The sequence below is a fragment of the Mustela erminea genome, chromosome 6, assembly GCF_009829155.1.
Source record: "Mustela erminea isolate mMusErm1 chromosome 6, mMusErm1.Pri, whole genome shotgun sequence".
NCBI lineage: Eukaryota > Metazoa > Chordata > Mammalia > Carnivora > Mustelidae > Mustela > Mustela erminea.
The window spans coordinates 71,432,834-71,445,734 of NC_045619.1; the positions used below are offsets into that span (position 1 = coordinate 71,432,834).

At 36.0% G+C, this 12,901-nt stretch overlaps 1 protein-coding gene across 18 annotated transcripts in view; it reads left to right on the forward strand.

Moving 5' to 3' along the window:
* Nucleotides 1-9,366, forward strand: part of C2CD5 (C2 calcium dependent domain containing 5) — a 97,227-nt gene extending 87,861 nt beyond the window's left edge. For 9 of the 18 annotated variants that reach the window (XM_032347674.1, XM_032347679.1, XM_032347677.1 and 6 more), the window contains 5 exons: nt 2,256-2,306; nt 3,206-3,307; nt 4,625-4,815; nt 7,609-7,755; nt 8,627-9,366. In XM_032347674.1, the coding sequence (XP_032203565.1) occupies nt 2,256-2,306; nt 3,206-3,307; nt 4,625-4,815; nt 7,609-7,755; nt 8,627-8,758 (623 nt within the window). In that variant the 3' untranslated portion in view covers nt 8,759-9,366. Of the gene's footprint in view, nt 1-2,255; nt 2,307-3,205; nt 3,308-4,624; nt 4,816-7,608; nt 7,756-8,626 lie in introns of those variants that run through there. The other 9 variants (XM_032347682.1, XM_032347684.1, XM_032347685.1 and 6 more) reach the window with 7 other exon arrangements.
* The last annotated feature ends 3,535 nt before the right edge of the window (nt 9,367-12,901 follow it).

Sequence of the window (12,901 nt, forward strand, 5' to 3'; positions counted from 1 at the left end):
GGTTAAGCCGCTGCTTTCGGCTCAGGTCATGATCTCAGGGTCCTGGGATCGAGTCCCACATCGGGCTCTCTGCTCAGCAGGGAGCCTGCTTCCCTCTCTCTCTCTGCCTGCCTCTCCGTCTACTTGTGATTTCTCTCTGTCAAATAAATAAATAAAAAATCTTAAAAAAAAAAAAGAATATCTGTAATTTAAAAGTTTTTTTTTTTCCCCCAGATTTTAATTCAAATACATTTACATGTGGAGGCAGGGAAAAGACGTTTTCCCATGTTGCCCCCCACTTTTTTTTGGAAAAAAAAAAGTTCCCATTTTTGTGGGGAAGTAATAAATGTACATGGTAAAAAATTCCCATCTTACCAAAAAATCCTATAGTCCAAAATGAAGCTCCCTTCTCCATTCATTTGCCTTTTCAAGAGGCAGCTACCCTCAACCAGCTTTATTGTCTGTCTTTGCAAAGATATTTTATTTTTTCCTTTTTTAAAAAGCAAGTATTTAACAGATCACTATGTCCCTTAATTTTTTTTTTCACTTGATATTTAGAGTTGAGAACAGATAACTTTCTACATGTTTAAGTTCTTTGTGGACATTTGTCATTAAGTTATATACAGTTGCTACTGAGGAGTTTCATATTACCCAGATAATACTGAGATATAGAAGATAGTTTCATTTTAGTAATTTTCATATTTTTTAAGCTTTTTGCCCCCTGTTTTTTCACTTTAAAAACTTGCACAGAATTCCTGATGCCAGCTATATTTTTCTGTAAGTCTGTGCTCCCTGAGTCTGTACTGCATAGGACATAGGAGAGCCCTGGGATTCTCCTGGCATATGTAAGCTTGGGTAGGCATTTGCTGTCCCAGCTTCCACACTACAGCCTTTTTCAGTACTGAACTAGCTGCCCGTTAGAGATGTGGTAAGCTTCTGAATGTCAGTTTTGTTCTGGTCTCCTTCCTATTGGTTCCATCTCCTTCTGGGCTTCCAAAACTCCTCAGGATCCCGAATCAGGGAGGATGTTTTCTTGCCTAGATCTGCAGTGTGAGGGCATGATGGTCAGGCACTTCCACAGCATGGGACCCTCACAGTCATTTTGTGGATCCTACCTAGTAATCCCTTTTATTCAGTGGCTCTGTATTATAAGAGAAATGTCAGTCACTGTACACTTTCCAGTATTAGTTAGTGGTCACTTGCTTGGTAAAAATGGGAAGAGGAGGGAATATGGAGAGATACTCCCATTGCACCCAATTAGCAGGAACCTGTACAAATCTTATTTTTAAAAGGCATATCTTTTGTTAATATAAGAATATTACCAAAAGATTAACACACTAATAAGCAGGGATAAAAATATGTATTTACTTAATTTATAGATTCTTTTTAAAAACTGCATGATTGCAGTTATTTTTGGTGTTTTTTTTATGAGTTATTTCTAACTTGGCAACGCTATTCTTTCAGTTATAAAATTCTTTGAAACAAAAATTCAAATATGCTAACGTAGAGTCTGAACTTAAGAAATAGATTATGAAGGTTTTTCTAATAGTGCTGTTCAAATTTGTATAATACTTTAAACAGGTATAATAAAAATACAAAATACTAGGGAAAATTCTGGATGCTCCTTTTATAAGGTTAGTGTTAGTGGAAAGGGAGCGATTCCAGTTTGGAATCTAGCTCTGTCTGTGGGGAACACTTTTTAGTTCTATGATGTGTTGATGCCACCAGAGGGAGCTGTTGATAGCAAAGTCCTTGAATGAAAGGGAGTTGGAGAGGGGGAGGGTTATAGCTAGTAAGCAAGCAGTTTGTTTATCTTTGAGACATAGGTTATTGCCTGGTCTATAATTTTTAATCTTACTGACCCCCTCACCCCCACCTCCCACACACAAACATTTCCCCTCTCCATGTTTCATTTCAGATTTTCTTCCTAATACATTGATGCTTTTCTGTGCTCAGTTTTTTTGCCCTGTTTTCATCCTACTAACATTTGTTACTATGTTTATATTTTCTCATGTCTATAATGTTTCTGAAACTCTTCTTGTGTTAGAGTAACAAGTAGACTTCCTTGGCATGATATTTATTAACTGAGCTAGTTTTCATAAATCAATAGAAACTGCATTTAAAACCTAAATACTTCTATTTGGTTTGCTTTTATAATGAAGCCATAAAGATTTCCTTGTATTCATCTGGCTCATAGAGGTTTTGACAAACAGCAAAGAAGAGATACTGGCTTGTACTTAGCATTCAAGCTAATGTTGTTCATATTGTCTTATTAGAACACCTGGAGAGTGCAAGTTCTAACTCAGGTATACCAGCTGCACAGAGAGGTGAGTTTGTCTAATTAAGCAAGTAGTCACCAAAGGTGTGAAATTCTAGTGTGGTGGTGCATAAACATACAGACATTGGAGAAATGCACTGGACAGTGGAATAGACACCAAAACGTGACTTTATTGTAGTTAGAATGTATCTTTTAAAATACTAATTAAACTAATATTTACGTTTTTAGCATTTTAATAGTTTCCCTGTTTCTAAAAATAAAATCTTAGCTCTTTAACATTTTTTTAGCTCAGTAATAGCAAAAGCTATTCTTTTGAAAAAGGAGAACTTGTTAGACTCCTACTTGCCTCCCCAGTCAGTGTCATCAGAAGCTTTGTTGCCAAAATCAGTTGTGAAAACAGAATATTGACCAAAGTGACCTTTTGGCTTTCCTGTTACTGATGGTAGAAAGAATGTGTTTTAATAAAAGATAAGTCAACTAGTGATTTTTAAAAAATGTATTCTTCAGCATTTGATTCTTATTATTTTTTTGATTTTCAGGGTAAAAACAGGGAAGTGAATTATTCACCAAGTTTGAATTATAAATTAAAGTCATAAAATATAAACAGTTAACACATTATAAAGTACAAAGAATGGGAAATAAAATTAGTTAAAGCAGTATATGGTCCTTTCACTGATATTCTGTTAGACTTTGCTTCTGTTTTCCCTAAGCAACCACACAACTATGACATCACCAAAAGCGCTCAGCCAGCTAACTGAGAACTTGGTTTTGGACAAATCAGTGTCTAAAGCTTGACTCTTTACTCTCTCTCATATCTGACTTGAAAAGGACCATTCTTTTTCTAAGTTACAGTTAAATTACATCATCAGAAGGAGTGTTATGACGAGTAAGAGACGTCACCCATATTTTTTCTTTGTTTTTTCTTTTGTTTTCTGTCTGTGTTTTCAGCAACGTCAGTTGATTACAGTTCCTTTGCAGACAGATGCAGCAGCTGGATAGAGCTCATTAAACTGAAAGCTCAGACCATAAGGCGCGGATCAATTAAGACAAGTAGGCGGATGTTTCTACCACATTATGATCTGAGAAGCATATCCCTGATTTCCCAGTGGTGAAGGCTAGACCTTACGAACCAGCAATAACATTGCCAATCAATCACGTACTGGAGTGTGAAAGCTGCAGATACTAATGGTCACTTAGCCAAAGTTATTAAAGGGCCTTTAGATTTGTTCATTTTAACTGTACAATTGTGTTTTCAAAATTTTACTTTTTGTGACGGTATTCTTCCAAGTGTATAGAGACTATGTCCCTTGAATGGAAGGAAATTGTGAGCTCTCTTATTGAAGAGATGGTCTTCCAGGACCCAAGCTACCATGTAGTGATGGCATCTGCTAGTTTACTGACAATGATACCCAGAGGGCTAAAAGAATGAGGTATTTCTGAGTAGAAAATAGCTAACTCTTATCTCACTGCTACAATCAGCATCATTACCTACATGTTCTTTATACTCCATGTGTTCTGGTAGAATCTGAGGTAAATGTATTTGAGTGAAGGAATTGACATTAAAAAGGAGGAAACGATGTTTTGGAGGAAAGATCACAGGATATGAAACCAGACAGATCTGGTTTGGGATCCTGTAAGTGTTGTTTTAATAGCTGTGTGACCTTGGACAAACTATTTAACTTCTCTGAGACTTAGTTTCCTCATGTGTAAAATGGGGATAATAATACCTATATTGCTGGATTGTTGTAAGGATTAGATATATATACATATATACATATGTATGTCTGGCTTATGGTAGTTACTTATTAAGTGGTAGCTATTATGTTACTTTATAAACAATCAATTTTTAGACAGCCAAGGTCATTGTTAAGTTTTTAAAATTGTGAGTTTGATCAAAATGGTTTGAAGAAGAAACCAATTACAACTAGTTAATGTAAGGTTTATCTACAAGTTGACAATGATGAAGTCGTCTGAAAAAGATGGAAAAAACTGCACTGGGAAATATAACAACTTTCACACTCTCTTTGTAATAATTTGTTCCTACAGCAGATAATTTTTAATGCTCTACCGCTTTTTCTTTTTCTTCACTTTATAACGATCATTGTGTGTGTAGCTGCACCGCATCAACATTTTCTTTTGCAGGAATGCCATTTTTCTTCCAAAAGAATTCCATTCCAGCATTTCCTCTTAAGTTTTTCTTTCTCTCTCTTTTTAATTGCATGCAGTGCATGATAATTTCTTTACTTTCATGACATTGCTTAGCCTCACAGACAGCTGAATGTTGTCACCACTTACTTGGAAACCTTAGGGAATAATTGAGTTACCAACACCCGATCTTAATGTTTTTTCTTCTTTCTCCAAATTTAGCTGTGACAGTTGAAAAAGCAAGTCCTATGGGTGAAGGAAATTTCCGGAACCGTTCAACTCCACCTTGTGCAAATTCTACAGTTGGGGTTGTTAAGATGACACCTCTTTCTTTTATTCCTGGAGCGAAAATAACTAAATATCTTGGGATAATTAACATGTTTTTTATTCGGGAAACCACTTCTCTTCGTGAGGTAATTTTACAACATTGTTTTTGTGAATTTTCTGATTAAAGACAGTAGTAACAAACTGTCTTCAGATTGTTATTTCAGATTGTTACTATAATTTCGATTTATTATTTTTTGCCAAAGTAATCACAACACTCATGCACATACATACAACTTTTTTTTTCCCCAATAACCTGTATGGATTGATTCTAGATTAGACTTGCCAAATTTCATATAGCACTTAGTATTATCACAAGAGTTATGTTGGATTTAATTTCATTTATTATTAGAAATCCCAGATCCTCATTATATGATAAATAAAACAAGTAAATTTATCAATGTATGATTAGATTTTTAAAACAGCCTGAAATTTCAGCTTAGTTTTCTTAAGTAGTTATTTGTCTGAGATATATTTAAATAATAGCTTTTAAGGACTTATATTTAGAAATCATAGGGGACTAAATTATAGATAGATGTCTATGGGGATAGTTTATAATTTTTTCCCCCTGAAAAAGAATTAAGCTGCTTGTTTTCTTTCCACCTCTCCAAAAGTACATGAGAATGCCGTTTATTCAAATTCTTACCTCTTACTGGGTAACAGTAGTTACAGTGTTTTGATGTGGTCAAATTTAAGAATCACGGTCAGCCTATTATATTTGTAATTACACAGGAATTTAAACTCGAGAAAAAAATTGTATTTATATTGTATCTTATGTTATGAAATAAGACTAGAGCAAATACTGTGAATAGGGAAATTTTTTATTGAATAGGTATGAAACCCAATAAACTCTTCAGCAGTTTGTATTTTTTTAGAGTGTGTGCATTATAAAGATGACTTAACTCTGCTTTTTTCCCATTTTCTCTCCATTAACGTTTCTACACTTCCTTAGAAATAATAGCCATCATACTATTTTTTTTTTTTTCAAGTAGGCTCCATGCTGGGTGTGGAGCCCAACACGGGGCTTGAACTCATGACCCTGAGATCAAGACCTGAGCTGGGATCAAAAATCAGACTCTTAACCCCCTAGCCACCCAGGCACCTCGGCCCTCATACTGTTTTTTTTTAATATCATGCTCACCTGCTTGGGACAGTGCCTGGCAGAGTAGACATAGGTATTTTTGTGTCAATGAGGGAATGACTTCTGACAGAATGATTAGGTAGATGTTTCCTTTACGATAAATTAGTTTTAAATCATATTCTAATTGTGTTGAGATGGAGAAGACAGTATCTTAATATAGTCTCAAAATCCTTTGAGACTTTAATATAGAATTAAATTAGGTGACACTTAAGCCCATTTAAGTCTGACAAGGGAAGTTGAGTGTGAGAAGCTGGTATAGATTGGTGAATTAACTTTTCAGTTGCTCTTAATAGTACATGGATATTGCATTATTTTAGTCCATAAAATTTTATCCCTTAAGTGCCTTCTCTACTATTTGAGCAGCCGTACCCCAACATGTTGCTTCATAGTAGATTTCCCTTCAACAGAAATTTGTAATATTAACTGGATGGCATAATATCCCAAATGTATTCATTGCTTGCTAAGTTGTTACTTGCTTTCAATTATGTAATCTTTTAAGAATGACCCCTCCGTAGTTTCTGTTACTCTGCCATCAGAATTTTGAAGTTTAAAAGACAGGAGTAAACCAAATCCAAGTAAAAGAAAAAAAAAAAAATGTACTGAGCTGTGAACTGAGTAGGAGGTAGGCTGAAATACTCACTTCCTTAACTACAAAGAGAGCTACCTTTAGATAGCTACCTCTCTCTGGCTTTTTAATAAGGTGTGTTCTGGTCAAATGTTTTTTCTAACAGTGCATTAAATTTTGCCCTTAACTTCCAATTTAAAGTTTGAAATTTATTCCTAGACTGTGTAAAAGCTGCAGTAGAATTTGCGGAAAACTTAGGTTCTAAAGTATTTTAGGCTCTCAGTTAGACTTTGGTTTCTGTTTTATTTTTGAACACTGAAAACCTTCCATAACCTACTGGATTTCATTCCCTCACAAATATGTATGGAATGCTCAGTGTGTGCACCTGTTGAACTAGGTGTTAGCAAAGAGTTACGAGCAAAACAGATGGCGGTCTCTGACCTGATGGAATTTACAGTCTAGAGGAATGGAGCCTGGTGAACATTCAACAAGTAATCATTAACTAATGTATAATTACTAGTGATAATAAGTAATATAAAGAAATACAACAGAGGCTATCAGAGGATATAACAGGGGGAACTTAATTTAGGTCTGAGAGTTAGGGAATGTTTCCCTGAGGAAATTACATATAAACAGGGACCTGAGGAATTGAGTAAGAATTATCCTGGAAAATTGGGTGAGGATCCATCAGGGACTTACCCTGCACAAAGAATCTGAGGCAGGAAAAGTGCTTGATAGGTTTGAGAAACTGGTAAAAAGGCAAGTGTAGTTGGAACATGCTTCAGAATGGGAGATACAGCAAGCAGACAAGTTTAAGTTTATTGGTTATATTTACCATCAGTTTCTGTGAGTGATAGGAATGATTTGATGGAGATACTGGAATTGGAGAAAGTTTGAATTCTTGCTCTGCCATTTTTTATTAGCTATGTGGTCATAGTCATGGGCATGTGACACATTTTCTGACATCACTTTCATCATCTGTAAAGTAAAGGGATAATCCCTATCACAGACAGGTTCAGTGAAGGTTTGTTTGTTCATTCATGCAACAAATCCTGTTGCAAGGGAAATTAAAATGATCACCCATTATATTAAGATCATTTAAGATGTTTTAGTATAATTTGGCATTTTGTATAAATTCATGCATACAGTTAGATTTTCTTGTGTATTACTTGCTAGGAAGGAGGAGTCAGTGGTTTTCTCCATGCTTTTATTGCTGAAGTGTTTGCAATGGTGAGAGCTCATGTTGCTGCGTTAGGAGGGAATGCTGTTGTCTCCTACATAATGAAGCAGTGTGTCTTCATGGAGAATCCAAATAAAAACCAGGTGAGATGCAGTTACAAACTTCTATAAGTGAGGATTTCCCCGTGGCTTTCCCATCTCCCACTGTCTCCCCACCCGCCACCAAAGAGAACTGGTCTTCAGAACTTTTTGATTCTAGATGCTTAAAACATGTTTTAACAAATGTATTGATAAGTACGGTCATATATAGATCAGATGCTGTTTTCATATCCTGGGTATTCTTTTTTTTTTAAAGATTTTTATTTTTTTATTTTTTTATTTGACAGACAGAGATCACAAATAGGCAGAGAGGCAGGCAGAGAGAGAGAGGAGGAAGCAGGCTCCCTGCTGAGCAGAGAGCCCAATGCGGGGCCCGACCTCAGGACCCTGGGATCATGACCTGAGCCAAAGACAGAGGCTTTAACCCACTGAACCACCCAGGCGCTCCCATATCCTGGGTATTCTTAAATACCTTTGGAAGTTTTGCTCCTAAGTTACTGTGGAAGACACCCTTTAGTTTGGACTGTGATCTGTCCAGTTCTAACTACCATAGTGGTGAAGAGTATGTCCCAATTATTATTCCTCAAAAATAATTCTGTTAGTGGGGGCAAAGAATTGTTGCTTAGGATTAATTTTAGAATAAATTTCTTTTATCAGTATTTTTCATATAATAGCTTACTTTGAATTGTTAAAGTTTCCTTTAAAAAATTAAAATTATCAATGGGGTTTTTTTGAGTTTCCTTTCTTATGAATTACCTTCTTTTTTTTCCCCTTTGTTCATTTTTCTATTGTCTACCTTTTCCAAGTGACTTAAAAGCTTGTGCTTTTTCAGCTATGTAGCACTACCCCTAAAATAGCCTAAAACCATGAGCATATCTGTGAGTTGGTGATTGGACATTTCCTGTTGTTTGTATAGGCACAGTGTCTTATAAATGTAAGTGGTGATGCAGTGGTTTTTGTTCGTGAATCCGAATTAGAAGTGCTGTCAACTCAGCAGCCTACTGCCAACTGCCAGCCATCATGTCCTGGAGGAGAAGTTACAACCTGAAGTAAAGCAGAAAGGAAGAACTCAACTAAATGAAATTCATCTGTCACCATTGTTTTTTCCTTAATTATCTTACTGGATTTTTAAAAGTGAACTTAATTTGAGATAATTAAGAAAGGAATGGTACATTATGAGTAGATTTGATTTGTCTGGAATTTCTAGGAGGCATGAGAATTTTAAAATCTTGATGTTTTGTTTGCCAGTCCTTGTCAGGCCCCATGGGATCTCAGCTCCTCATTAAGTTTGGGTAGATTTCTCAGAGAACTTAGCAGAGATGGAAGTTACTTGTAGTTTATGTTGACTTTAATAAAATCATACTTTGAAACAAAATGGTGAGATTATCAAGAAATTGTAATAGCTATCCTAATGTAATTGAGAGAAACTAAGCAAGAAATTTACAAATTGTCAATGCATTAAAAATCTGATTTGAGGAATGTGTGAGAAAATGGAGAAAAGTTTTAAAAACACTATGTGGGTTTCCTAATGTGTTTTATTTTGAGAACAACTGAATTTGGAATTCGGTAACAACTGAAAGGAAGCCATCTTTTAAAAACAAGTTAAAATTCTGCAGCTTGTATCCATACTCTGTCCTAACTGCTGTAAAAAAAAAATATATATATATATATATATATAATTTATTAGAGCCAGTGCCCTTCCATTGAAAGTTTTATTAATGTCTGTAAGGAGGGCGGAAAAATCTATGTAATCTTGTAACTGGCCAAATTTCGTTAGTGTTTAATTTGTCTAGAAGAGGCTTGGCTTCAACTGGAAAGAACTTTTGTTGACATAGTGAAAGTATGATTGATCTAGTAGGAGCATAAAATTATTTCTAATAGAATCATACTGCACTCCTACCAAATAAACAGAGTTACATCTTAGGGATTTTTGATGGTTAGTTAGATTGTATTTGGCATAGAATTTGGAAATGTAACTTGAATGTAAATATGCTGCAAAGTGTTGAATGTATACATAGAAATACTTTTTCTGTCAATGCCAAATACCTATTATAAATGAACCTTAAAAAGTACATTCCTCCTTTGCACAATAAAATTTCTTTATAAGACTTATGATTTTGCTCTTTCAGGATAACAAACCACCGTAAAGATTTGGAGTCATTTCCTTGTTATCACAGGTGTCAATATTTTTCTGTATTCTGTTTATAATTTTATTTTTTAAATAAAAAGTTTATAAACTGGAATATTCCCGAATCTCTTCTTTGCCTACTTTGTGTGGTGTAGTACTGCCATCTGATCACCTCCATTCATTCCTGCAGGCAGCAAACATCTGTTGGGCAGCTCCTAATCCTTGCGGCACTTTCATTGTCTTTGGTAGGTAGGTATTCACATTGTGAATTCACATTGAATGTATTCACATTCAACAACTACTGTATGCCTACTAGATATTAGATCCCAGGGCACAGTTTTAGGCAGTGAACAAAACACACAAGTTCCTATGATCATGGAGCTCGTTTTCAGTGGCTACACAAGTAAGTTGTAAACTGTGCTCTGTGTGTGTGTGTGTGTGTGTGTGTGTACACACTACATATATGTGTGGTGTATATATATATATGTTTATATATGTATATATATGTTTATGTCTTGTGTGTGTGTATATACATATATACGTTCGTGTGTATACAGATATACGTATGTATATATGTATATACCTGCACACACACACTATAACAATTGCTAATGCTTACTGAATGCTTACTATATACCAGGTAGTATAATAAATAAGTATGTATATATTTTAATGATTTTATTTTTTTGTCAGCACAAGCAGGGGCAGCAGCAGGCAGAGGGCGGAGACTGACTCCTTGCTGAGCAAGGAGCCTGATCCAGGACTGGATCCAAGGATCCTGAAATGATGACTGAGCCAAAGTCAGATGCTTAGCAGACTGAGTCACCCAGGCACCCCAAACATTATTACTAATTCTTGAACATTAAAGTAGCTGGGTGGCATTAGCTCCATTTGGTATGAACAATTGTATACTTAACAGAAGCCTGGGCTGATTTCTAAAAAAAGCTGGAGTTTCCTTAATTACTCAGGCTTGCTCTGTTGGCTCACATGAGCCATTTGCTCATGTGCTCTACCTTTGAAGCATAATTAGCCCAGGCCAAGAGGGGCTCCTTCCAGAAAAGTTCATGTTGCCCTATACCCCAAGTGCTACTGCTTTTTCCTTTGTGTGGATTCCCTCAAAAAACGATCATTTTTACAGATGTGCTGGGACTTAGTACTCACTCTTTTGGAAGCACTGAGGCCAGTTTTAGTATTTATAACATGCCTCATATGTATCTCTTTCATTCGTTATTGCTGCTCGAAGGGTCAGCTACAAAACTTAACCAATGTTAGATTTGTTAACTGCACCATCCCACTTCTACCTCCTCCTCTTTCTGAATCCATTGCTGTCTGGCTTTCAACTCCTCTGCCCTTTTTATGCCAATGACACAAGTACTGGATTGCAGTATTACATTGCAATTTTGATTAATGTATAGATGGGATCATATACACAATTTTAAAAAGAGTGGCTTTATTTTTTTTATCTTTTGGCCTGGCTTTCTTCTCTTTTCCATCACATCTCCATTAATCTTCTAAAGAGTTCTAATTTACAATTGATAAAATTAATCTCGATGTACAGTTCAAGGGGCTATGACAAATGGGTTCAGTTGTGTAACCAAGGTAAAGAACATTCCCATCACACAAGAGAACATTTATCTCTCTCTCTGTCTCACACACACATACACACATGGACATACATTAAAACACATTTCCATCACCCCAGGAGGTTTCCCTTCTGTCCTGTAAATGGGATCTTGTGGTGGTTTTTTGTTGTTGTTGTTGTTGTTGTTTTGTTTTGTTTTTTACAGATTTTATTTGAGGGACACCCAGGTGGCTCAGTTGGTTGAGGGCCTGCCTTTGGCTCAGATCATAATCTCAAAATCCTGGGTTTGAGTCCTCATCAGACTCCTGGCTCAGTGGGGAGTCTGCTTCTCCCTCTGCCATTCCCCCTATGTATGCTCTCGTTCTATAAATAAAATCTTTTTTTAAGATTCTTAAAAAAATCTTAAAAAAAGATTTTATTTATTTGAGAGAGAGACAGCACAAAAGAGAGAACATGAGAAGGTCGGGGGTGGGGGGTGGGAGAAGCAGGGGCCCTGTGTGGAACTTGATTCCAGGATCCTGGGATCACGATCTGAGCCAAAGGCAGCCACTTAACTGACTGAGCCACCTGGGTGCTCCAGGATCTTGTGCTTGACAACTTTCACTGAGTGTAATGATTTCGGTGCAACTACATGTGGACAACACTTTTGTCTGTTATGACTAGAGTGATTTTTTAAATTCAGTTAGCACTTTTCTGTGAAAACTGAATTTCTATTCTTTGGAGTTTACCTTTTCTTGTTGATAATTTGCCATGTGTGTGACAAAGTTTCCCCTTATTTTGTTGTCCACCAACATAGTTTATTTTACCTTTTTATCATATCCAAACATTTAATTTTATTATGAACAATATGACTATGACTATCTTTTCTTTCTTAGATTCCCTTAATTAAGATGATCTCCCCTTGATCTTTTGGTTACCTTGAAGGTTCACCAAACATGTCCTGAATTGCTCTCATCTCAATGGCTCCTCACCAAACTTATTTCTTACCAGATAAATGCCAGTCTTAGCTTGAGTCAGATACCTGAGGGAGATCCAAAGCCTAAACCTTTCTACTACACCACCCAATTTCATGGAACAAGATGCATAAAAGTGAGGAGGCATGAAAATGTATGTGATACGAAAGTAACACATTTATTTACAAACAGTTTAATAGTTTCTTTTTCCCCAGGGGAGGATTTTTCACAGAGTACTTTGAGAATCTGATCTAAACTCTGGAACTTTTCCCCAGAGAAATAAGCAAATCCTTGATATTCTGCATACTAATTCAGAAAGTTTATTGAAACGTTGAAATCCCTTCACTGACCCCGACTTGAATCAATGGAGGAGAATAAAGAACCAGGCTGAAGTAGAGGTTAGGAATGATCAGGTAAATGCTATCCTAAAAATTTGCCTTTTCCGCAGTAGGAAAGTCAAATTTTTAAGATTAGATTTTTAAATATTAAAAAACCCAGGGGTGTCTGGCTGGTTCAGTTGGTGGAGCG